Consider the following 27,545-nt stretch of genomic DNA (forward strand, 5'->3'; position numbering starts at 1 on the left):
CACACACTCTTTCTGTCGTTTCACATTATTTGCATTTATGCTCCTCTGTTGTTGTCATGTTCTGGCAGACGGCCTCCGTTCCTCTGAATGTCGATCAGCCCGAGGCGGACCTGTGTTCGTGTAGGTGTCTGTGTCACATGACCTGCTAGCGGCGAGAAACAATGCGCATTTACCTGGACAGGTGCGATCATGAGTTCTGTGGAAGCACTAGCAGACTGAAACGAACGGCATGTAACTTTGAGCCACTTTTTTGGTCGGACGCACACTTTTCTATTGATGAGCTGTCACTTCAGTGATGGACATCCTGATTGGCTGAAGAGAGTGCATTAGAGCCCGCCCACTGTTTGGTTCCAGAAATTTGTTTGTTGTTGATTTTATCTCTATAAACTATATATTTCGTATTTATTGCTATTATATACAGTATATATATATATATATATATATATATAATTGAAATATTTTGACAAAGCCAGTTCTTTATTAGAGTGGGTGGGGCTTTGTTTACTGCCACTCTCTGATTGGTGGAATATTCCACACAGCATTATGGGTAATGTAGTTTCCCTTCACAAATTCTGCCATTAAATACTGTCAATTTTGTTCTTTGTTCTGTTTTGCTTTTGACACAAAATAAGAAATAAAAAGGAAAGAAACTGACTTTTTAATCTCACAATTCTGACTTTTGTTCCTCACTATTGCAAGTTTATATTGCACAATGCTTCATGGGAGTGGGCAGAGCTAAAGCGCTCACCGCTACTCTCTGATTGGTGGAATTTTCTGAACAGCATCATGGGTAATGTAGTTGTTCACCACAAATTCTGCCGTTAAATGGGATTATTTTAAAAATATGTTGAAATAATGCAAACTGATGGTTTAAACAGAAACATGTACCATCGATTAACAATCCTGGAGCTATTTAATGGTTTATAAGTTATTAAAAACCAAATTCTCTAAGGTGAGTTTTTACTTCTGGACTCTGTAATGAAGAAAGCAACTCACACTCCGGCCAGGACCTCAATGGAGCGCGTCTGCGGGCCGTAGCGTGTGTTCATGGCGTTATCCAGCGGCTCCAGGAGGTCGATGCTGACGCCGCGCTCTGAGAAATCCGGCTCACTAAACATCTTCATATGAGGGGAGGAGAAATCCTGAAAAACAAAGCATTTCACAGCCTTCGGTTGTCTTAAATTAGAAAGCAGTTGGCAAGCGTTTGGTTCTGGTTCTGCTATTTCCTGCTATTGTGTGTCCAGAGCTCATAAACACTGCAGGCATGTGCTGATGGAGGTTGCATAATGCATTTGGCTGTTTACTAACTTCAGTAATAATGACTGATGGAGATCAGAGACGTGTACAACCTCCATTAAGAAAGAAAATGAGATGTGCAAAACTGTTTTTTCTGAATTGATCCTAACTGAGTAACTGAGCTGGTTTGGGGTTCACCTGATCTCGATCACAGGTGTGTTTCTTAGACATGTTTACACAGCATGTGTTTATGAGTTCAAAAACAGCTGGACAGAGAGGAACTGAGCTGAACAGAACAGAGCACTCAGTGTTTTTATGGCTGCACACACCGGTGCTTTAAAGGGGATGAATTAAGGCAGAATTTCCAATTTACATTCGTGCATTTAGTAGATGCTTACAAAGTGACTTTCGAAAGAGGAACAATTCCCCAAATTGGGGTTTGTGAGCTGATGAACAGCTAATAATTAATTAAATCATATAAATGTAAAATTAAATATTTGCTTTAATTTCAAATAAAAGCAATGAAAATAAAACACTTACCAAAAAAAGAAATCTTTTGTTTGTTTACTTGCATATCATGTGACCGTTAACAGTCATCAAAGAACTGTGAACATGCAGATGTGTTGTTAAATTATTGAAATATAATTTTATTTTATATTATTTAGTTTTCTCTATATAGAATATTTTACTTCGTACGTATGTTGTTGTTATTATTATTATTATTATTATTATTGTTAGATTTTAAAATTACATTATTTTATGATATATATATATATATATATATATATATATATGTAATATATAAATATATATAGCATTTATATTTTATTCTTTTTATTTGTTTTTGTTAGAGTAAAATAAATTGAAAAGCAATGGTGAAATTTAAGATTAAAATGTTTAAAAAATTTAAAATGTTTCATTTACCAGTTAAATGCTGCAAAATAACTTAGCTTTTTACAAAATACAGGGAAAAATATTGAAATATTAACCTAAAAGTTGTACTTGTTGTAGTCATACCTGTTATTGTTGTACCTGTTGTACCAGTTGTACCTGCACTCACTCACATCATTAACACATCCCTTCACACTGGTGTTTTTCCCTCAGCATTTAGACAAACTCATATAACCCCACTACTTAAGAAACCCACCCTTAACCCATCTCTTTTAGAGAACTACAGACCGGTTTCCCTTCTTCCTTTCATTGCAAAAACACTTGAATGAACTGTGTTCAACCAAGTCTCAGCCTTTATCACACAGAACAACGTCCTGGACAGCAACCAGTCTGGCTTCAGAAGTGGACATTCAACCCAGACTGCCTTGCTCTCAGTTGTTGAAGCCGTAAAAGACTGACAAGAGCGGATTCCAAATCTTCAATATTTATCTTGCTGGATCTGTCCGCTGCTTTTGACACGGTTAACCACCAGATCCTCCTATTAACCCTATTGGCAAAGAGCATCTCAGGAACCGCACACCAGTGGTTTGAGTCTTACCTCTCAGATAGGTCCTTCAAGGTATCTTGGAGAGGTGAGGTGTCCAAGTGGCAACGTCTAACTACTGGGGTGCCTCAGGGCTCAGTTCTTGGACCACTTCTCTTCTCTGTCTACATGGCATCACTAGGTTCTGTCATTCAGAAACATGGATTTTCATGTCACTGCTATGCTGATGACACTCAACTCTACATCTCATTCCATCCTGATGATCCGACGATAGCTGCTCTTTATTTGATCCTCTAACTCTAGCACTCTCTATTCTAATTATATTCTTTAAAAAAAATCTTGTCCCTTTTAGACTTACACTCTATTCATTTACTGCTTATTTTCTTAAAAAAAAACTAGCTTTTCTAATCTTTTTGTATTCTATCTATTTGTTTTCATTTTATTTATTATATAATTAAAAAAAAAACTTGCTACGTGTACTGCATTAAGCTAACTGAGACTTGTTATAGCACTTGCATATCATTGCTCTTTTGTTGATTTTGATTGCTTCTATTGTCCTCATTTGTAAGTCGTTTTGGATAAAAGCGTCTGCTAAATGACTAAATGTAAATGTAAAATCTCAGGAGGTAGTACACTAGACAAATCCGGTGAAGGATTTACTTTGTAATAATTTGTGAAACTTATTTGCAATTTCTGAGTGAAAATGATTTCAAAGAAACAATAAGTAACATATTGAATTTAGACATGAAATTTTGAAGTAGAAAGCCTGAAATAGTATTTTCTCCAGTAATCTTTGAACATTTTTTTAAGTGTAATTAAATAAAATAAAAAGTGCTTCAGGACGCTTCAAACACTCTGACAGCTAAAGCACAACCTGACTAATCACCCAGCTAGTGAAGCGTGGTGACCGATGGCTAGTAAAGATGAGACTCACCATGAAAACGGGCCGCAGAGAGAGGAGTTTTTCCCCCGTCCCGCCCCAGTCTGTCCAGTCCAAATACTCTCCTTCCTCCAGAACGAACTGCTGCCCCTCAAAACCCTCGCCATCGTATCCCACCCACCTGAGACGAGACGAGAGTAAAGCATCCAACAGCAGTGTCGGGGGTACATTACAAGTAACGTAAGTTACATAATCAGATTACTTTTTTACAAGTAACTAGTAATGTAACGAATTATAAGTAACGCTAGTTACGTAATCAGATTACTTTTTTTACAATAACAAATAACGTAATGCATTATAAGTAATGCTAGGTACGTAATCAGATTACTTTTTACAATAACTAGTAATATAACGGACTACAAGTAATGCTAGTTACGTAATCAGATTACTTTTTTACAAGTAACTAGAAACATAATACATTACAAGTAACGCTAGTTACGTAATCAGATTACTTTTTTACAATAACTAGTAATGTAACGCATTACAAGTAATGCTAGGTACGTAATCAGATAAATTTTTTACAAGTAGCTAGTAACGTTACACATTACAAGTAACACTAGTTACGTAATCAGATTACTTTTTTACAATAACTAGTAACAACGCACTACAAGTAATGCTAGTTACGTAATCAGATTACTTTTTTTTTACAAGTAACTACTAACGTAACGCATTACAAGTAACACTAGTTACATAATCAGATTACTTTTTTAAGTAACCAGTAACTTAACGCATTACTTTTAAATTTACAATAAAATATCTGAGATACTTCTTCAAATAAGTAATGGCAGTTGAGAAATGAATGAGAAAATGCAACGCAAAAGTAATGCATTACTTTACACAAAATGAAACTAAGTAACATAATTAGTTACTTTTTTAGGGAGTAATGCAATATTGTAATGAATTACTTTTAAAAGTAACTCTACCACTTTTCAACAGTCATTTTACCACAGTTAATGGGGGTTTTAATGTTGTAGAGTTCAATCAACCAACCACGATTTTCTTTTCTTTATTATTTTTGTCTTGTTTTTCAGTGCAAATATCTACAACATCCTTAAAGGGGTGATTAATTGAAGAATCAAACTGTACTTGACATTTACACATATGAGAGGTTACTATGAAAAAAAATCACTGCAAATTTCAGAGCTCAGAACTAACGCCCCCGTTTAAAATATGAATTATTCTTTTCTACTCTTCTGAATCGTCCAGATTTGAAACTGACGTCATGATTTTCCTCGACACGCCCCTTAATGTGCATCATCGACATATGTAATCAAGGAGGCGTGTCTGAACAACTCACGTCTGTCCATCAATCACACGAGCCATACTACTGTTAGCTAAAGAAATTAGTTCATCTTGGTGGCTGTTATTGTAAAAATGCAGATGCTCATTTCATATGCACAGATGTTAGCCAATCACAGCAGTGGGCGTTCCCATTGAAGTCTCACAGTAGACACGCCCCTTCTAACAGAGTGCTCAAATCAGAGTAGAAAATTACTGTTTATATCTAAATTATGACCATTTTTGATGAAGAAACCATACTAAGATCATAAGTGCACCTCAGGAAATATAAAATAATTTAAAAAAGGCATTTCATGACCCCTTTAAATGAACAAACTTTACTTGAGAAGCAAAATTACTTCAAGTCTTGTTTTCTTAAAAAGTGATCAAAATGAAGTTAGTTTATGCTTAAAACAAGAACGAATATCTGCCAATGGCTGAATTTATTTTTCTATCACTTCATTTTGATCACTTTTTAAGACTTAACATGTCCAGTCATTTAGCTTGATAAACAAAGTTTGTTGATTTAAGAATGTTTAAATGTTTGCAATGGAAAACAAGACAGACATACTGAGGAAAAACCTCAGAGTTTGGGACTCACAGGCCTCCGAGGATCTTGAGTGACTCCACACAGTTCAGTCCGTGATTGTCCGGGTCGCTCAGGTCCGTTTCTGTCCTGGCGAAGGAGAAGACGTCTCCCTGAACCTCCACACATCGGCCCTCCAGACCGGCCTTTTCATACAACACTGCCTGAGAGAGACAGAGCGATGAAGAAAATCATACTCTTCCTCAGCGTTTATGTCCTGTTTTCAGTGCAAATATCTTAAATCAAGAAATGAAGCTGTATCAAAATTAAGTAAGTTTAAGCGCAAAACAAGAACAAATATCTGTCAATGGAGTCAGAAAAATAAAATTAATTTAAAGGGAAAACAACATTATTTCTCTTCATTAGGAAGCATTTTTTCTTGTTTTAAGCGTAAAGTCACTTAATTTTGATACATTTTTCGGAAAACAAGATTTATATATTTTATTATATATTATATAATATATTCATTTTACATTATTATATAACATTTTCAATATAATACGAGATAATATATGTACATATATAACATAATATACATAATACAGATTGTTTATTGTGTTTGATTATCTAATTATTATATATACAATATAATATAAATTTTAGTGTATAATAAAATTTTTTAATTTAAAACATTTGTCATTTGTATTACATATATTATATTATTTTGTGGTTGTTAATCCGGCTGTTAATCCGGGGGGGGGGAATGAATGGAAAAGCAAAGTAAAAAAAAAAAATTTTAATACAAATTTATTTAAAAAAATTAATATTATATGAAAAGAATTTAACTCCGAAATTGCTAGTAAATTTCACAAATAATTACAAAGAAACAGCATGTAACTCATTGAATTAAACATGAAATTTTGAAGTAGAAAGACTGAAACTGTATTTCCTTGTAAAACATACTCCAATAATCTGAATTTTACTATGAAAAATTATTTTTACAGTGTACTTGAATCAAGAAACAAATATCTGCCATTGGAGTCAGAAAAATAAACGTGTTTTCCCTTTGAATTCAGTTGATTTTTCTGACTCCACTGGCAGATATTTGTTCTTGTTTTAAGCATAAACACGTAAATTTAATGCATTCATATATTCATATATTCAGTCATGGTGCATCTGCAGTAGATGTATGATGACTTAAGAACGTTTCAGTATTTGTACTGGAAAACAGGACAGAAAATACTGAGGAAGAACATCATTTTTTTCTAGTGAAGACACTGAAACTCACAAACCTTGACGGCGTTTGGCTTCTCGACCTTCAGAGCGCCCTGGAAAACAAGCACAGTTCTGGTGACACACTGCGTGATGACTGCAGACGGGTGAATAACGTTATGCTGTGAGCCGTACCATTCGCACAGGCCTCAGAGAGCCGACCGCAGGCGATGGGAAACCCCAGTCCTCCGGGAACGGATACTCTCCGGCCTCCAGAACCGCCAGCAGACCCTGGAAACCCGGATCACTGTAAACCAGCCAGCTGTGGAGCAGAGAGCTCAGCTGTCAATCATCCGTCACCTGATCATAACAGATCACTCATCTCATCAACCAGTCCCTCGGCTATTAGTCAAGTCAGGTGACTTTGAAGTGACTTCACTAGTTTTTGGCGGTACTATTTAACACCTCACTGACCAAAATCGGTCTAACCCTAACCCTAACCCTAACCCTAACCCTAACCCTAACCCTAACGATCGGGGAAGCAATGTTAAAAACACTAATGTTTGAATGGTTTTTTAAATATAAAATGTAGGTTTTGTTTAATGGACATTTTCATTCTCTGTGACTTGTTAAAAATGTTAATGTTTGCTTTTTTCCCTGAGGTTTTTACACTCACATAATCATGAAAACATAAAAACTTTCCAATTTAGTTTTAAAGACCATTTCACACACTCGCTGAAATGTTACAAATATTAAAGTTTGCTTGTTTTCCCGACGTTGTTCCACTTGCATGAACATAAAATTTATGAAAACTTTAAAAAAAACGTACAATTTTGTTTTTATAACCATTTTCCACACTCTCTGATGTAAAAAATGTTAATGTTTGCTTGTTTTTTATGAACTACTTACACTTCATACTTATAAAACCTAAGGTTTATGAAAACTGTTTTAATAAATTTAAAATTTAGTTTTTTTGAGGAACATTTTCCACTCTCTTTGACACGTTAAACTGTTAATGTTTGCTTGTTTTCCGCTTATCACAGAGTTTATAAAAACAAATTATATATATATATACTAGTCAACATTTGAAGTGGATCGAAACCTTTTATCAAAGTTGTCCTAAAATGCGTTCTTGTCTTAGGACAACTTTAATATATACTGTATATATATATATATATATATATATATATATATATATAATTATAGTGAGGTTTTTACACCTGAAGTGTAAAACAAACTAAAACTGTAAAACACATTAAAAATAATAACGTTTGCTTGTTTTGCTGAGGTGTTTCCACTTGCATAATCATAAAGTTTATGAAAACTTTAAAAAAATTTTGGGGACCATTTTCCACTCTCTCTGACATGTTTAAAAATATTAATGATTGCTTGTTTTCCTGGGATTTGTCCATTTACACAAAGTTTATAAAATAAATAAATAAATAAAGATTAAAAAATAAATAAATAAAATAAACAAATAAAAAAAATGTAAATTGAGTTATGACAATTTTCCACTCTCCGACATGTTAAAAATGTTCATGTGTCAGTTTTTTCCACTTGCATAAAAAGTCTATGAAACCTTAAAAAATAGTTTTTCATGACCATTTTCCAACAGTTCATCTGGCTTTCTTTGCATATGAAATGAGTAACTGCTCACATGAGCCTCATGTTTTCTGTCGTGTTCAGTAGTTTTTATCTGCTTCATCTTTCAACAGAATCTACAGACTGACTACACAAACAAACACAACTGACTTTTGTTCCATTAAATGGTATTTTGGTTTAAAATAAACAAATATGAATATGCTGTACTGTGAATATTATTGGTAGTTGTTGTTGTGTTCTGCTGGTTCACCTGGACATATGCTGCTGTAAATCATTCACCTCCACCCTCCTCAACAATCTGTGATTTTCTCTTTCTATTCCTGCTCACATTCCTGCCATAGCTTTCATCAGTCGTTCAGCTCTTTTCCTGATTATTCCTGTCTTTCCTCTGTATTTTTGTCACCCTCACTGTCCTGTTCTGCTGTCTCTGTTTATCATGCACACACACGAGACTTTCACATACTGTGGGCCTATAAAGTCTTTGGACACTTTTCAAACAAAACATTACAAAACAGAAACAATAGATCAAGTGTTTAAAATGAAGACAAGTATTGTCACTCTGTGCCACTTTAATAATTATTAGCATGCTATTTTCCCCTTTCTGTCTGTTATAAACACTACTGAGAGCATCAGAATGAGTTTTTGTGCTATAGTTTGAGTGCTGGATTATGTGGCTCTGATATTGTTTATATGGTTCAGAGTGACTAATGCTGTGACTCAAACGCTCTCATAAAGCATAACATACTCATGAATCATCAGGAATCCAGTCATTATGTTCTCACAACACTGGCCATGTACTGTACATACTGCATCTAAATTTGGTAGTCAGTTCACCTTTTAGTACTTAACTCTGCTCTGTATGTACACAGTTCAGTAATTTAAGGTGGCCAGATAATTTAAGAGCGTCGACCGCATTCTACAATCGAACTGACTTCCGAAAAAATCAGATAGTGGCAACCGCATTTACAGTGTTTACAGAACTGAACAACTAGTTAATGACATATTTAAAAGCGTAATGTAAGAAATCACAGGGAAGGAGGCATGTCTTGACCCAGGGTTGCCAGATATTGCTATAAAAAATGGCAAATAAGAACAAGGCCATAATGAACTTAAATCTTAAAGCATTACCTTGGAAATAAGCCAATTTTAGCTCAAAGATGCTTAACAAGCATCGCTTATAATAAGTGGACATGGCAACCCTTCAGTAGCGCCATCTGCGAAACAGCTTTCCAAACATGAACAAAATATGACAGCTCTTCCAACGGTGGTTTCGTTAAAATCTTTGGTCGCCTTGATATTACTTTGGTCAAAAATAACGGACACCAATTTTTGTGTCCGCGCACAACAGCGCAGACAGAACGAGTCCACTAGGTGGCACTGCGCATATGTCGAACTCGTCCGTTCGTGCTTGTCCGTGATTGAGTAGACTTTGAAAGCTGTGCGCGAGACAGAGCAGAACGCGTAAAAAGTAGTATACCCAGGCCCCTTACGAAAAAGTTTATTCATTAGTATACTTCTTTTAAACTAAAAATAGGAAAGTAAACTTTCAGTCTACTTTTTATGTACTTCTCAGAAATATACTTAAAATTACATTTAAGTATACTTGACTTATACTTAGAAAAAGTCTAAATATATTTGAGCTATAGCTACTTGTGCTCCGGGAATCCATGTTTTCATTGTTGTACGGTAGGGGGCGCTATTACACATCTTCTGTACAGAAACAAGCCAAGAAGAAACCGAAATAACAGATGCTTCCACATGTAATGTCACACGATCAGACATAAAACAGCATCAAAACTGTGTAACGTTATGAAATAAACTGTCGACCAATGAAGAGGTAATGACTGTCAAGCTTTGGGGTGTTTGAATTCATTCTGAATCCAATTCATTGTCTTTTTTCAACTTTTTGTTAAAAATGTTGTTTATTTTTTTATTTTTTTATTTATGAAACTTACCCACATTCAAGTGTTTAAAAAAAAGAATGCATGAAGCTAGAATAAAATGTTTTTGTTTACAAGCAAATACCCCGTTCTTTCTTTTGACGTTTGTATGTTCAGATAGCCTATTCATATAACAAAATATATACAAATGAATACCTAAATAGGGACATAGTAGTATACTTAAAGTATGATCTAAAGTTCACTTAAAGAAAACTTACAAGTATACTTGCAGAATAAAACTACTAAACTAGTAGTTTACTGAGACTATACTTCAAAGTGTACTAAAAATGCTACTACAAGTATTTAATTAGTAAACTATCAGTATACCTATAAGTTCACTTTTAGTATAGTTGCACTACAAGCTAAAAATATTGATGTAAACTAGTTGTGTACTCAAAGTTTACTACTGTTATACTTAAAGAATACTTAAAAGTATACTTTTATATACTAGAAAGTGGGCCAATTTAGTCCCAAGGAGTATTGAAATAGTACACTTACAAGTATACTACTAGTACACTGATATTTGTATACTTACTACATAAAGTATACTTAAAAATATACTTGAACTTTACTTAAGTATACTTACTAAAATAAACTTGAAGTATACTACTTTTTGGTAAGGGAAAGGATGTGTGCTTCATTCCAGTCCAAAAGATCTTAGTGAAGCTGACTGAGCCATCACCTCCGAGGCGTGCGAGCAGCACTAGAGATATTTTTCACCTCTCAGCTGAGGTGATGGACTATATAGAAAGGGAGCACGATCAGTTTCTGATGTTTCAGTAGTCATCGGATACAGATAAAAGCAGCATGATATCAAAGTGTATGAGAACGTAAATTTCCACATCTAACAACATTTGTGTTGTTATGCACAATGTAGAATATACACTGCATTGTATGAATCTTTTCCATCCAATTTTTTAAAAAGTGTAAAATTGTATACTTAAAAGTATACATTTATATACTAGAAAGTGGGCCAATTTAGTCCCAAAGAGTATTGAAATAGAACACTTACAAGTATACTACTAGTACACTGATATTTGTATACTTGCTACATAAAGTATACTTAAAAATATACTTGAACTTTACTTAAGTATGCTTAATAAAATAAACTTGAAGTATACTTCTTTTTGGTAAGGGGCCTCAAGATGCTGTTTTATGCAGACCATCCGCATGGACACAAAAATTGGGCTGCACATGGACAGTGTGCGTGGAAGTCTGTGGACATTTCTGATGTGGAAAATTGCATCAGGCGGACCTTCGCGGAACGTGGACGGCCGAAGTACACTCTGGGCTGTGAGTTTTGATTCATGTTCAGCATGTTGCTGTTTTGACTGATTTTTGCGTTGGTTGCTTTGATTGATTGGTTATTTTGATTGATTTTTAGTAAATTTCTTTTTTTGGCTCCAAAACAGAAAGTGAATCATAACACATTTTTTGTAAGTACTCAGTAAAGATATGCATGCCAAGAGCTTCACTTTGACAGAATAAAACTACTAAACTAGTAGTTTACTGAGACTATACTTCAATGTATTAAAAATGCTACAAGTATTTAATTAGTAAATTATTAGTATACCTACAAGTTCACTTTTAGTATAGTTGCAGTACAAACTTAAAAACATAGATGTAAACTAGTTGTGTACTCAAAGTTTACTACTGTTATACTTAAAGTATACTTAAAAGTATACATTTATATACTAGAAAGTGGGCCAATTTAGTCCCAAAGAGTATTGAAATAGAACACTTACAAGTATACTACTAGTACACTGATATTTGTATACTTGCTACATAAAGTATACTTAAAAATATACTTGAACTTTACTTAAGTATGCTTAATAAAATAAACTTGAAGTATACTTCTTTTTGGTAAGGGGCCTCAAGATGCTGTTTTATGCAGACCATCCGCATGGACACAAAAATTGGGCTGCACATGGACAGTGTGCGTGGAAGTCTGTGGACATTTCTGATGTGGAAAATTGCATCAGGCGGACCTTCGCGGAACGTGGACGGCCGAAGTACACTCTGGGCTGTGAGTTTTGATTCATGTTCAGCATGTTGCTGTTTTGACTGATTTTTGCGTTGGTTGCTTTGATTGATTGGTTATTTTGGTTGATTTTTAGTACATTTCTTTTTTTGGCTCCAAAACAGAAAGTGAATCATAACACATTTTTTGTAAGTACTCAGTAAAGATATGCATGCCAAGAGCTTCACTTTGACAACACACACCCAACAACAGCGTCCAAACACACACCCCAGTAAACGCTCAAGGTCTAAGCAGAACTTACAGACCACTGTGGACTTTGATGGAGCCGGTGCTCTGAGGACGGCTAAAACTGCCCACTTCCTCTGTGTCATCCACATACTCAGAGCTTCTGCCTCTGCCAGCAGGCTCGGTGAACAGCTCTATCCGGGGCGGAGTGTAGTCCTGCAGACACATACAGGAAAACACAGCGGTCACTCCCATCTCTTCTGACCTTCAGAATGCGGTTATTGTGTTCAAAACAATCCTTTCAAGAAGGTCACTTACTCTGACAGCCAGTCGAATTGAGCCAATGACCACAGGGGCAGATATTTCTTCACCCTCTTCTGCCCATTGATTGGGCAGTTCAGTAACTCCTTCCTCTTCCAGAGCGATGCATCGTCCCTCAAATCCCGGTTTCTCATATAATATCCAGCTATGAGAGGCCAAAATGCACAGTTAAATCTAATCAACTGAAAGGCCCAGTATTTGTTCTCCATAGATGCCACTTACCATCCTCTGACCACTTTAATAGATATGACACTGGACAGTTGCATGTGTGTGGCATCAGGTTGATCCCTGTAGAACTCAAAGGACTGACCGCTGAACTGATGGTGCTCAAATATCACAATCTGACAGCCACAAAACATCAAATTAGGGCCCAAGAAGTCACATATTTTTACTCACATATTTAAAGCATAAATAAAATGTTACGCAAATATAGCAGGTTTCCATATCTGAAATTCTCTGTTAGGTCACGAGTTTGAAATTCTGGCAAACCTTTCCAGGACGCCGGTGGATTCCACGAGCAGCTGTAATCTGAAAGACAAAACGCTGTGGTTATAAGAGTAATGCCGGTAAGTGTTTTGCAAATGTTTCATAATATTTAACCAAGCAGACAAACAAGTTTCAAAGATAACCCAAAGATTTTACCCTGTCAACATGTTAAAACTTCAAATCTCTCACATTTGCCACATACCAATATGGACAGGCATTAATAACAAGCAGGCATGCAGAGCAACTGCAGCTATGAACAAATTCATATTTAGCATTTACAAAGAAAATACGCATTGGTTATTGACTCATACATTTGGTAGTTCTCTCTGAGGTTTAGCTTGAGGGATTTGAGCCGCTGGAACTACAGGTGCTGGTGGAACCGTAACTTCTGGGATCTTCCCATCAGCTACGTCAACAGCCTTATTCAGATCCACTAGAGCAGGTATTGAGGCACTTTCTCTAGCCACCTAACCAGCACACACAAATATATACACACAGAACAACACTATTGTGAAACATCACTTAGCACTAGCTTAGGATATGAACGTATGCAAGTATGTGTTGTTGCTGTGGTCAGTGTGATGAATGAGGGATGGCTGACCAGTGGGTTGATCTTATTTGATGGTTGAGCGTTTTCAGGTTCCTTTGGAAGAAATTTCTCCAGGAAACTAGGCAACTTGATGTCATCAAAGGAAGGACATGGTGGAGGAGCATTAGCATCTACTGTAGTTGTTTTCAGGGTCGGTCCATCAGGTCGCAGAACAACATCAGAACCAGTCTGGGTACCGTTGAGAAGCAGTGATGCATTAGTGTCTGTAAACATAGTGACTGTGGGGTCTCTCTGAGCTGTTTTGAGATCAGGTGTCATAGCAGGTCCATCATCCTTGATATGTTTTAGAACATCCTGGGAACCGGACTGGGTATAACTAGATGTTAGAGGTGTATTAGTGTCTGTTAACGTGGTGATTGAAGTGTCTAATGAAGTTATTTTCAAGTCAGGTGTCATTGTAGGTCCATCATCTGTAGTAGGTTTCAGTACAACCTGGGAATTAGTCTGGGAACCATTGGGAGGAGTAGAAGCATTAAGGTCAGGTGTCATGGCAAGTCCATCATCCTGGGAACCAGACTGGGTACAACTAGGTGGAGGAGCATTAGTATCTGTTAACATGGTGATTGGAGGGTCTGCTGAAGTTGTTTTCAAGTCAGGTGCCAGGGTAGGTCCAATATCTTTCATATGTTTCAGCACAACTTGAGAACTAGTCTGGGAACCATCGGGAGGAGAAGGAGCATTAGTGTCTGTAAACATAGTGACTGTGGGGTCTCTCGGAGCTGTTTTGAGGTCAGGTGCCACAGCAGGTCCATGATCCTGGGAACCAGATTTGGTACAACTAGGTGGAGGAGCATTAGTGTCTGTTAACATGGTGACTGGAGGGTCAAATGAAGTTGTTTTCAAGTCAGGTGTCAGGGTAGGTCCATCATATTTTGTTTGTTTCAACAGAACCTGGGAACTGGTCTGGGAACCATTGGGAGGATTAGGAGCATTAGTGTCTGTAAACATGGAAACTGAAGGGTCTGCTGAAGTTGCTTTCAAGTCAGGCGCCAGGGTAGGTCCATCATCTTTCGTAGGTTTCGGTACAACCTGGGAACTAGTTTGGGTACCACTAGGAGGAAAAGGAGCATTAGAGTCTGTTAAAAGAGTGACTGTGGGGTCTCTTGAAGTTGCTTTGAGGTCAGGTGTCATGGCAGGCCCAATGTCCGTTTTAGGTTTTAGAATAACATGAGAACCAGACGGTGTATCGCGGCTGTTATTCTTAGCTAGGGTTTCCTCTACTGGGACCAATTTGGGTGGTTCTGTAGTTGGGGCTAGCTGTGATTGTGGAGGTGCTGTAGACCCAGAACCATCGCTGGGTGATAACAGCCCACCTGAAGGACACTCAGTGGGGCTTAAAAACTCCATTCGTCTCCCTTTGCTGGGGCTGCGTAGAATGCTGACAATAGAGCACCTCTCCAAACGAGACTTTGCCTTCAGTGGTTCTGTTGTATTTTCATCTGATCCCTCCTCTTTTTCTTCCTCTTCCGTTTCAGACTCCTTCCTTGCTCTCTGGAAGATCAGGGACCTCGTGAGGATGCTCTCTCGCTTAGGTTTGATCTCCACCTCCTTGACTTCTGCTGCTTTTGATTTTGAACTGGGAGGCAAATCCAAAATGAATTTCCTCCTACGCCTCAAGCCATGCTGGAACTCCTCCGGATCAAAGGGTTTCTCAAAGCGGTCTTCTTTGATGGCAGGCATGGCAAATGGAGGTGCTTGCAGGCGATGTTTGTTGTGTTTGCGTAGAGGAAGATTGAATGGCATCGCTAGCCTTTTCACATTTGCAATGAAGTCATCTGGGTCAAACTCTCCCGATGTGTTCAGGAGGTTGGTCTCACTCACAGAGGAGCTAAGCTTGGGTTCTGAAATCAACAGCTTCTTCCTTATAGGACGTCTGTGATCCACATCAAGCCAGCTAGATGGAGAGTCCCTGCTCTGGGAGGAGCTGCCTGGCACAGCGGGGATTTCTGGAAGGAGAAAGGGTTTGAGGATGAATTCCTTTTTTCTTGTGGATGGAGTCGTAGATTTACTGGAGATCTTCTCTTTAGCTGAGACTTCAGGACCTGAGGGGTTTTCTGGTGAAGGTGTGGCCTTCCTACTGTCATAGTCTGGTGGTGATATTGTATTTTCTTTGGATGAAGGAAGTGAAGTTATATTATCTCTATTGATAGAGGTTAGCGGGAAAGAGGATGACGCTGGTCGTGCTGTGGTCCTCTCATTTTTAGTAGTGATATCAATGGAGATTGGTGGATTGGTTGAAGCTGGTTGAGGTGCAGCATTTTCTGGTGGTGTGGTCTTTTCATCACCTGAGCCTGATAATGTGGAGGTTGTCTCAATAGTTGGTGCTGGTAGAGGTTTGGCTTTTTTATTGGCTAATGCTGTTGGAAGCGTGGTCTTTTCATTAGCTAGGCCAGGCAAAGTGGACATTGTCTCGTTAGTTGAGGCTGGTGGAGGTGTGGTTCTCTCATTGGTTGAGTCTAATGAAGATGTAGTTTTTTCATCAGTTGAGGCTGGTGGAGGTGTGGTTCTCTCATTGGTTGAGTCTAATGAAGATGTAGTTTTTTCATCAGTTGAGGCTGGTGGAGGTTTGTTCTTGTCATCATTGGAGCCTAATGTAGCAGAGATTGTCTCAGTGGATGATGCTGGTGGAGGTGCAGTCTTTTTCTTGGAGGTTGTCTCATTGGTTGAGGCTTGTAGAGATATGGTCTCTTCATTAGTTGTCCTTTTATTAGCTGAATCTGATGTAGTTGTGTTCTTTTCATTAGTTAAGGCTGTTGGAGGCATAGTCTTATCATTAGCTGGGTCAGGCAAAGCAGAGATTGTCTCATTGATTGAGGCTGGTGGAGGTTTGTTTTTGTCATCACTGGAGCCTAATGTAGCAGAGATTGTCTCAGTGGATGATGCTGGTGGGGGTGCAGTCTTTTTCTTGGAGGTTGTCTCATTGGTTGAGGCTTGTGGAGATATGGTCTCTTCATTAGTTGTCCTTTTATTAGCTGAATCTGATGTAGTTGTGTTCTTTTCATTAGTTAAGGCTGTTGGAGGCATAGTCTTATCATTAGCTGGGTCGGGCAAAGCGGAGATTGTCTCGTTAGTTGAGGCTGGTGGAGGTGTGGTTCTCTCATTGGTTGAGTCTAATGAAGATGTAGTTTTTTCATCAGTTGAGGCTGGTGGAGGTTTGTTTTTGTCATCACTGGAGCTTAATGTAGCAGAGATTGTCTCAGTGGTTGATGCTGGTGGAGGTGTAGTCTTTTCTTTAGGTGAGGCAGGCAAAGTGGAGGTTGTGTCATTGGTTGAGGCTTGTGGAGATATGGTCTTTTTATTAGTTGTCTTTCTGTTAGTTGACTCTGATTGAGTTGTGTTCTTTTCATTAGCTGAGGCTGGTGGAGGTTTGTTCTTGTCATCACTGGAGACTAATGAAGTGGAGATTGTTTCAATGGTTGATGTTGATGGAGGTTTGTTCTTGTAATCATCTATACCTAATGAAGTGGAGGGAGACCTAACGGTTAATGAGGCAGATGGTGTGGTTTGTTCATTAGCTGATCCTGATAATGTGTAGGTTGTCTCAATGGTTGGTACTGGTAGAGGCGTGGCTTTTTCAATGGCTGATGCTGTTGGAGGTGTAGTCTTTTCAATGGCTGATGCTGTTGGAGGTGTAGTCTTTTCATTGTCTGATGTTCTAGGAGGCGTGGTCTTTACAATAGCTGATGCTGTTGGAGACGTGGTCTTTTCATTAGCTGATGCTGTTGGAGGTGTAGTCTTTTCAATGGCTGATGCTATTGGAGGTGTAGTCTTTTCATTGGCTGATGTTCTTGGAGGCGTGGTCTTTTCAATAGCTGATGCTGTTGGAAGCATGGTCTTTTCATTAGCTGATGCTGTTGGAGGTGTAGTCTTTTCATTGGCTGAAGCTGTTGGAGGTGTAGTCTTTTCATTGGCTGATGCTGTTGGAGGTGTAGTCTTTTCAATGTCTGATGCTATTGGAGGTGTAGTCTTTTCAATGGCTGATGCTGTTGGAGGTGTAGTCTTTTTAATGGCTGATGCTATTGGAGGTGTAGTCTTTTCAATGGCTGATGCTATTGGAGGTGTAGTCTTTTCATTGGCTGATGCTGTTGGAGGCGTGGTCTGTTCATTAGCTGATGCTCTTGGAGGCATGGTCTTTTCATTAGTTGGGGCAGGCAAAACTGAGATTGTCTCATCAGTTGAGGCTGGTGGAGGTTTGTTTTTGTCATCATTGGAGCCTGATGTAGCAGATATCGTCTCAGTGGTTGATGCTGATAAACCTGTAGTCTTTTCTTTAGTTGAGGCAGGCAAAGTGGAGGTTTTCTCATTGGTTGAGGCTTGTGGAGATGTGTTTTTTTCGATAGTTGTTGGTTTTTCAGGAGTGTCTATTACATTGGTAGAGGCTGGTGGAGGAGTGGTCTTTTCATTATTTGTTTTTTTATTAGCCGAGTTTGACAAGGTTGTGTTCTTGTTATCACTGAAAGCTGTATCATCTTTTAAGGCTGGTTTAGCGGTGACCTGGCCAGATTGCTCGGTGGATGCTTCAATGACTTTGGATATCAAGGAAGTGGGCTTCTTTTTTGCTGAACTCAGAGGTAGATTGTCATTATTGGATGGTATTTCAGGTAAGGTATTTTCAAGGCTAGAGCCAAGTGTATTTTCTCCAGACTGTTTAAGAGAATCAGAAACCTGATCTTCTGCCTGTACAGAGTGTATATCTCCATTTATTATGGATGTAATTTCTGTGCTGGTGATTTTACTCTGGGTTTCTTTGGTGCCTCCCTTTTTAATATCAGTGCTGGGCTGTTGTAAATCCCTTTTATTAGACACTGCCAGTGTTTTCTGTTCTTCTCCGCTCTCTGATTGGTTTTGTAGGGGTGGCCCATCTCTTTTGGGACCGCCTCCCTCTCTAGGTGGAATTTGAGGTGAAATTATGGCGTCCATATGGTTATTTTGGTCTTTGACCAGTGCAGGGTTTGGTGTTGCCGGTGTCCTACTTGTAGTAGTGGCGTTTTCTTTAGTCTGATCAGACAATTCAGAGATTATCTCTGGAGTCTGAGTCTCTTTACCCTCACTGGTTGGCATAATTGTTGTGTCTTCTTGTTTCACAGCTGAGGTGTCCTTTGATTTACCGTGTTTAGTCGTCTTTGTTGTAATTCCTTCTTCTACATTCTGCTTGGTTGGCTTTGATGTACTGACTTCAGTACTATGTTTGTGTGTCTCAGATGTTTCTGTAAAAAGGTTGTTTTCCTCATTCTGATTGGTAGTCTCAGCCAAACGGTCTTTTTCTTGACTCTTTTGGTTTGTCTCTGATGGCCTTTGTACCAATTTCGGGTCACTTTCAGTGGTGTTTTCTGCTTTTTTCTCAGGTAAGACCAGCGTATCCGTCTCACTCCCTCTGTTTCGCATGGCATCTTTCCTGGAGGCTGCAGCGCTGTTATTTGCTGGCTCAAAGCAGTCTTTAGAGTTGGCCTCATTCAGGTCCTCTGGGGACGGTGGTTTCTCTTCTTTTGTCACAGATGGATCTGGTTTCCCTGACTCTCCAAACAATGTGTTTACAATCACGTCTCTGTTCCCCTGCCCCTGTCTTTCTGAGCGCTCATGAACAGGCTGCTTTTTGTTGATGTTTCTCGGTTTCTCTTCCATTTTTGAGTCAATCTCTGTCCGTTCTGTCTTCTCTTCATTTGAACCATGCTGCTTCTCATCCTTACTTTTCATTTCTTTAGGAAATTTTGTGTCCGCATGTGGAGAGTCAGATTTTTCCTTTGTGCTTTGCATAATTTCTGCTGCTTTCTCCAACCTTGGAGGAACTTTAGGTGTTTTGCTTACGGCCTCCCAAGCAGAGTTGGGTCTTTCTTTATCAGAATACTGCTCTGTGGTCTTTACAATGTCTACAAGAGGTTTGTCCTTGACCTCCTGTTTACCCTGACCCATTTCTTGTTTGGTGGGGCTCAGCGGATCTTTGCCTCGACGCTTTTTAGATCGCGAGCTGGTCCGGTTTGGAGATTTCACCTGCGGTGTCTCATCAGTAAGTGACGAAACCACTGGCAAAGAATCCAGCTCTTTATTCCCAATGATTGAGTCACTTGTGCTCTCTGACAATACAGGTGTGCTTTGTGTTGCATTGTAGGATTTGGAGTCTGTTTGATCGATGTTTAAATGAGGTTTGCATTTAACCTTTGGGTCTCTGCTAGTATCTATCTTTGCTGTAGATTTTTCAAAACGTCCGGAACAAGATATTTCAGCCGTTTTTGAACGTCCTTCGTTCAGCGTACGACCAGACGGCAACGTCAGCTTCTCTTCTCCCCTCCGTCCTGCATTAAAATTCATCACCCTCTCTTTAACTGATTGGTTTGGAGGTGCGGAACTGGACCGCGTTCCGGCACGTTCTGTGAAAAGAAGACTGGCCACATTTCGAGCTGGAGAAATATCCAGGTGACGTAGGTTTGTGGAGCTGCTAACTGCATTGGTGGCTCCTCTCTCAAACAGACTGATCTTGTCTGCGATTCGGCCCTTGGATTTCACATTGGTGCCGTCCACTCTGTCCTCTGGAAATCTGTAAAATAACAAAGAATAAAGGTCAAAACTGGTTTGAATATCAAGTTCACACTATTCATATTAGCATCCACTTCCTTCATTAGCTGTTGACTCATTGTCTTTCTTTCCTCTTTCTCTGCTCTTCCTTGTTTGTTCTCTTCAGTTCTTTCTCTGCTTGAAGCAAGCCACTAATCCATTAAGAAACTGACTTCCCCTTCTTCGTTTGCGTTTTCTGGAAAAACGCTTTTATTGAAAGTGACCAACACGTGATGCAAGATAAAATTTCAAAAGCTGCACAACAAAATTACAAGCTAATTCACCCTCGTCACTTACTCTTGGTGCTCTTTTCCCTTTGAAAGTGAATGAGAGATGACTGTTAAGCTCCAAAAAGCAAGAAAAGTATAAAAATGCATCATAAAAGTTATGACTCTTGCGCAATCTACTTAAGTAATATATTGTTGTGTGAAGGGAAAGCCATCGGCAAATAACTTAGATTATCATAAAAGCACTGCAAAAAACTATTTTCTTGCTTAGTATTTTTGTCTTGTTTTCTAGCATAAATATCTAAACGTTTTTGAATCAAGATGCATTTACTTGACTAGTAAAATGACTTAAGATATTAAATCTCGTTTTCTAAAAAAAAAAGTATCACAATTTTGTTAGTTTTTGCTTAAAACAAGCAAAAATATCTGCCAATGGGGTGAGAAAAATAATCTTAATTCAAAGGCTAAACAATATTATTTTTCTTGCCTCATTGGCAGATATTTTTGCTCGTTTTAAGCAAAAACTAACACAAAAATATCTGCCAATGGGGTGAGAAAAATAATCTTAATTCAAAGGCTAAACAATATTATTTTTCTTGCCTCATTGGCAGATATTTTTGCTCGTTTTAAGCAAAAACTAACAAATTTTTTTTTTTATCATTTTTTGCAGTGTGGGATGCATTTTAGTTTGTTTCTCACCCAGAACTAACATTATGACTGGAATATAGTGCAAGAGTCATAGTTATGCGTTTTTGGAATTTGACATTGCAGGGTTTCTGCAAGTTTATGAAGACAAATTTAAGACTTAAGGTTATAATTAAGGAATAAATTAAAGGAAACACAATGTATGATATCATACTTACATATGTAGTTTTTTGAGAAATGTATCAAAATAGGGTGAATTTATGATAAAGGACAAATATCTGACCACAAGCGCAGAAAAATCAACATAATTCAAAGGGAAAACGAGTTTTAATTCCCCATTGACAGATATTTATTCTTGTTTTAGGCATAAACTCGCTTAATTTTGTTCAATTTCTCAAAAAAACAACAACAACAACAGGACTTCATTTCTTCACTTTGAATTTCAAGTAAATCTATCTGGATTTAAGGTTGTTTAGATATTTGTACTGGAAAACAAAACAAAAATACTGACATTTGCAACGCATGCAACATTTAATGCAACGTTAAGACTTTTTCAGACCTGCAGAAACCGTGCATTAAAAATCACTTTCGCTGAATGGAAAAGAACATCTTGAATATACTTCAAAATATCTCCTTCCGGTTTTTAGGCGAACTGTTCCTTTAAGAGCTGCTGGTGGATACAGTAGAAAAACGCAAGCCTGACATCTAGAAAAACTGGCATTTAACTATGTAAACACTTAATTGTTATGAAAATGCCTCTTTTCAATGCAGGGAGCTGTTGGAACCAGATCAGGAACATTAACCAACAGGTTTTAATCTATGACTTTACAGCCCAGAGGAATGACAACTACCTGATAATGACCTAGTAAGAGAGCATATTTCACAACATGACACATGATGTTTTCTCCTGATAATCTTCAAGAAAGATTTCCCACGTTTAGATGAAGCACATTCAACTTCGATTACAGAAACGTTTGCTTTGAAACACTGAAAAAATTATTTTCTCACTTAGTATTTTTGTCGTGTTTTCTAGTATAAATATCTAAAAATTCTTGAATCAAGATGCATTTACTGGACAAGTAAAATGACTATGTCTTGCTTTAAGAAAAAAACTACATTTTGTTAGTTTTTGCTTAAAACAAGCAAAAATATCTGCCAATGGGGTAAGAAAAATAACCTTGTTTAGCCTTTGATTTAAGATTATTTTTCTTGCCCCATTGGCAGATATTTTTGCTTGTTTTAAAACAAAATATTTATCTTTTTTTTTCAGAAAACAAGACTTATTATCTTAAGTCATTCTACTTGTCAAGTAAATCTTGATTCAAGAACGTTTAGACATTTATACTAGAAAACGATAGAAAAATACTAAGAAAATAATTTTTTTGCAGTGTATTTCTCAATGATGTTTTGTCCTGCTAGATCTCCCACGACTTAAATTCAAGCCCAAACAGCAACTTTAGCTTTAAAAAGCCCACAAATCCGAGAATTGTGTTTGTTATTCCTGTAAGCACAGCTACGAACAGGTTAAACAGGTATAATTCACCTGGCTCTTTCATCAAATCTTGGCTGTTTGGTGTCTTTAAAAGTCACATTTTGATCTTCCTTTTGCTCCTCCGAGGCGACCACCACCTTTTTGGCGAAGACCACCTCGCTGTGAGACACTTTGATGCTCCTGCGTTTGGATTCGGCGCTCTCCGTCAGCCTCACCACTCGTTCCTCGTCCATATCTGTATAAACCAGCGCCGCTTGGACGAGCGAATCCGAATCCGCGTCTTCGCTCAGGTGCGCTTGGGCCCATTCTGCTTGGAAGACATCCTCACGGTTACCTGAGTCTGGCGCTTCTGCTCCAGAGGCTCCTGGAAGGCTGTGTGCTGCCTCCTCGAAAGCTGAGTCAGCGCATGCTTTCCGCGGGCCGCTCGTCAAACTGGTTGCTTCAGGGCTTACAGGTTGGGGATTGGTTGGGGATTTAGCTCCGCCCCCATCCCCGTGAGAGCTCCGCCTCCTCCTGCCAGATCTCCTCCGGCCCATTTGTTCAAAGAGTTCAGGTGGCCTTCTCCTCTCAAGCGACCGACTGCGTTCGAGTCTCAGATGTTTGGCATTCCGGTCGAGGGTTGGGCTCGCCTCTGCGGGATCCGTCTCGTCTGCTCTGGTTTCTCCGTGGTCCTCCTCTTGCTGTGTTTGGGACGTGGGATCATCTCTGCCCCAACCCCACGACAGCCAGCTCCCGATGCGACTCAACACCCCTGGGCTGCGCTCCTGTGGACTCTCAGCCTGCAAACAAACACATGCCAGTCACTGAGAGTCTGATCTGTAACACTCACTAGGGGGCAGAAATGAAGGGGTGAATATTTGACTTCCAGGGGCTTTTTTTTTTTTTCAACCTTTGTGCGGGCCGTTTTTATGCATACACTCCAAAAAATTATTTTCTTACTTAGTATTTTTGTCTTGTTTTCTAGTATAAATATCTAAACATTCTTGAATCAAGATGCATTTATTTTGCAAGTAAAATGACTTAAAAGGTGACATATCATGAAAATCTGACTTTTCCAGGTTTTAAGTGCTATAATCATGTGTATAATCAACCAAGGAAAGGTGAAAAAGATTAACCCAGATGTGTTTAGCAGGTCTGAGCTGTAAAGGCGCAGCTCTATTCTGGAAAAGGGGGCGGGGAGCAGCAGCTCATTTGCATTTAAAGAGACAGGCCCAAAAAACAGCATGTTTCTGCTTCCACTCAAAATAGGCATTTTCAAAATGATATAATAAATGATCTGTGGAGTATTTTGAGCTGAAACTTCACAGACACATTCTGGGGACACCAGAGACTTATATTACATATTGTAAAAAGGGGAATAATATGTCTCCTTTAAGATATTATGACTTGTTTTATGAAAAAATGATCAAACTTTTGTTAGTTTTGCTTAAAACAAGCAAAAATATCTGCCAATGCGGCAAGAAGAATAATCTTATTTAGCCTTTGATTTAAGATTATTTTTCTTTCCTCATTGGCGGATATTTTTGCTTCTTTTAAGCAAAAACTAACAAAATTGTGATACTTTTTTTAGAAAACAAAACTTAATATCTTAACTTAAGTAAATGCATCTTGATTCAAGAATGTTTAGATATTTATACTAGAAAACAAGACAAAAATACTAAGCAAGAAAATAATTTTTTGCATTGAATACTTCACCAGAGACCGCTACATCAACAAAAAAAAACATAATTGTCTTGATATGGTAATAATGATTATCTAATGCCAATTAATAGCAAGTTTTTCGTGGGGAAAACATCTCATATTCTGGCTACAGATGAAACAAGCTAAGAAACTTTGAGTTAATGGGTTACACTGAAATTTTTAGGTTAAGAAATTCAAAGTTTAAGCGAGCAGAACTGTCGAATTTTTACTTTGTACTAATAAGTTAATTTAATAAGTTAATTCTGATGTAACTGCATTAAATACGGCACTACAGAACAATTTAATATAAAATAATAGTGCTTTAAATACTTTGGTTGGTCCAAGAAAAATTGATGCACTTAAATTTTTGTTATCTAAAAGAATTTAAATAGCAAACGTCTATCCTTGTATTGTTTAACTGGTAAATATTGATATTGGATTTAGGAAGAAATTAGTGATGCAATACTTTTTAGAGCGAGTAATTAGTACAGTAATCTGATTATACTGTTCAAGATGTAATTAGTAGCTAATAATTAATCACTTTTTAAAGTAACTTACCCAACACTGATTGTAGTGATGAGCGCTGCTTCGTGAAGCTTCGAAACTTTTGTGAATCGTTTGTTTCGAATCATTGATTGATTCAGTAAACGAGGCTTCGTTACATCACAACTGTTTTTTTAGAATGTTTAGAAGTTGGTTTATTTAAACTAGCTTTTACCTGATCTTGAAACACTTTTATAAATTTGTTTGTAAAATTAATAAAAGAACACATACAGACACTTCATATGTAATGTTATTTGTTGAATTGTTAATCGCATTTACAGTTTTTCTCGATTGCTTAAACACTATAACCAGGCTTTTGAACTAAAATTTCAAAACCATAACGCCATTTATCAAAAAGCACACCCATTTCTCTAAACTATAAACACTATTCCCCTTTTTGACACATGAATCAGATTTGTTGAACTGTCACTGCAAAACTCTACACACAAATCCCTTCATTTCTCATTGCCTAGACCATGTTGTCATTTAGAAAGCACTAGCATTCAATATTGTTCACTCAAGTCAGCATAGCTTGAGCTCAATTAGCACACAGTTACCCACGTGGAAACACTAAGAGTCAAAATTTATCACACACCAATCAGAACCTAGTTTGACTTTTTGTCTAATAAACTTTAGCAAAGTGTTCCAGAGAGTTCTCTCTCTCTCTCTCTCTCAGTCCAGAAGTCTGAGAGAACATTCGGTGATTTGAACCTAAACACTTCATTAAAAACGCAGCAAAAGATTCTAAAGTATTTCTAGGTTGTTATCAAATGACATTCTATAGAATCTCACACAGTCATTATTCATCAGAACTCTTGAGAGAAACTCACGGTCCGGTTCGGCGAGCGAAACGCCCAGAGAAGCGCGTCTTTGGCGAACTGATCCAGCCCTGCGGCTCAGAGACGCTCCGGATCGATAGAAGCGATCAGATCATTCAAGAGCGCGAGCGGTCATTATTAGTGCGCTGCAGGACGCGCGCGGAGAGACGCATGCATGCAGTGAAGAAGAAGGAGGCAGAGCTGGATTGGGTTTCAGAGGATCAGATGAACCGAGTCCAACACAAAGAACAAGAGCTCATTCAGAGAGCCCTTCAGACGCGTTTCTGAGCTCACAAAGCGAATTTATACACATGCATATCACAACAGAATGATGCACAGAGCTGGCGTCATTTGAGCACACATCCGCGATTGTTCAAATACAACATTAACTCTTTCTTGAATGCTCTTTTCATTATTATGCATGCTTTGTTTAGATTCATTTGCAAAAGTGCAAAAAACACTTGTAAAACAATGTTTAAAAGTAAAAAAAAAATTTTTTTTTTTCAAAGAACCCTGTTCTAAAGAACATAAAAGTTAGGACAAAACGTTCCTAAGGCAATGTTCTTAAAACCATTCTTTATATTTGATGTACGTTCTCATAATGTTGAGAGAAAGCATTAATAACATTCTCAAAATTCTTGATGAACGTTCCAGGAAACGTTTGCTGTAACCTTTAAACAACGTTCTAATCATGAAAGAAAACTAGAGGCTACATTGTAACATTCTTAGAAGAAACATTTATATATTTTGGGTGAAAAAGTTAATAGAAACGTTTTTATAAGCTTTAAAATAATGTAATCACGACAAGAAAACTGGACATTTTAATGCTCTTAAAATATTTAAAATAAACATTCAAATAATGTTATATTTAAGGTAAAAAATAAAGTTAGTAGAACGTTGTAAAGAAACATTTTTGCAACCTTTAAATAACATTCCAGTCACAATTAATACATTTTAGTGTTCAGTACAAATAAGTGTTTATTTAAGGTAAAAAATGTAGTAGATAAATACTAAGTATAAATACTAAATAAAAAAAAGCATTTTTGCAACCTTTAAATAACGTTCTAACATGACAAGAGCCTGAACATTTCACCGTTTTAGAAACAACGTTCCCACAACGTTTCTCACTAAAGAGTGGATGTTTTCTAAAGAACTGCAGCTGAAAGCGTAAGTGAAACCTGCAAAACTCTTGTGCTTCCAAGGGAAGTGTTATTATTTCATAAGGATAATAATCAAGATATTTAGATCAAATCCATGCATGCATGCATTCTCCTCGTCCATAATTAAAACAAATGCAGAGAGACTCACAGCCGGTCTTCAGAGTAGAGAGTATCTGGAGATGAATCATATCAGATGGATCTGATGCTGGAGTTCTCGTGTAAAGAAAGAGAAAGCTCGGTCTGCGCTAATTATTTACCTGAGCGTCACACCCACACCGTTAATGCTCAAGTACAGACCTGTTCAGACGGATTCTCACTCAAACACAAAGCCATTCTGACCACAAGTGTGTAAACAAGGAGAAACGTGCCAGCTTACCATGATCCAGCGGGTCAGCAGAACCTCAGCTGATCCTGAAGAATAGAGATAAGAACATCTATAAAACACTCGTCTGATTAAACTGTTCAGAAACCAGAGTTTGGTAATAATGTCACCTGTGTGAGTGCATTTCTCCTGCTGTTAGAGGAACAGGTGGATCGCTGTGAGGACAGAGAACACGACAGGTATGACGACTGTTGTGCAACGACTGCGGTCTGACGACACACACACACACACTCACACACACACACACACACTCTCTC

General features: G+C 37.9%; 1 protein-coding gene across 1 annotated transcript in view; it reads right to left on the reverse strand.

Annotated features, from left to right (window-relative positions):
* Positions 1-25,824, reverse strand: part of LOC107758135 (mucin-17-like) — a 35,614-nt gene extending 9,790 nt beyond the window's left edge. The window contains exons 1-14 of the mRNA XM_016575804.1: positions 25,759-25,824; positions 22,757-23,484; positions 17,471-20,324; positions 13,784-17,437; positions 13,494-13,649; positions 13,186-13,224; positions 12,919-13,037; positions 12,694-12,841; positions 12,452-12,591; positions 6,823-6,949; positions 6,708-6,743; positions 5,491-5,639; positions 3,606-3,732; positions 997-1,142 (exon numbers count right to left, since the gene is read on the reverse strand). Of these exons, the coding sequence (XP_016431290.1) occupies positions 997-1,142; positions 3,606-3,732; positions 5,491-5,639; positions 6,708-6,743; positions 6,823-6,949; positions 12,452-12,591; positions 12,694-12,841; positions 12,919-13,037; positions 13,186-13,224; positions 13,494-13,649; positions 13,784-17,437; positions 17,471-20,324; positions 22,757-23,241 (8,180 nt within the window). The 5' untranslated portion in view covers positions 23,242-23,484; positions 25,759-25,824. The remainder of the gene's footprint in view (positions 1-996; positions 1,143-3,605; positions 3,733-5,490; positions 5,640-6,707; positions 6,744-6,822; positions 6,950-12,451; positions 12,592-12,693; positions 12,842-12,918; positions 13,038-13,185; positions 13,225-13,493; positions 13,650-13,783; positions 17,438-17,470; positions 20,325-22,756; positions 23,485-25,758) is intronic.
* Positions 25,825-27,545: the final 1,721 nt, after the last annotated feature.

This window comes from Sinocyclocheilus rhinocerous, unplaced genomic scaffold (genome assembly GCF_001515625.1).
Source record: "Sinocyclocheilus rhinocerous isolate Xijiao unplaced genomic scaffold, SAMN03320098_v1.1 scaffold2911, whole genome shotgun sequence".
NCBI lineage: Eukaryota > Metazoa > Chordata > Actinopteri > Cypriniformes > Cyprinidae > Sinocyclocheilus > Sinocyclocheilus rhinocerous.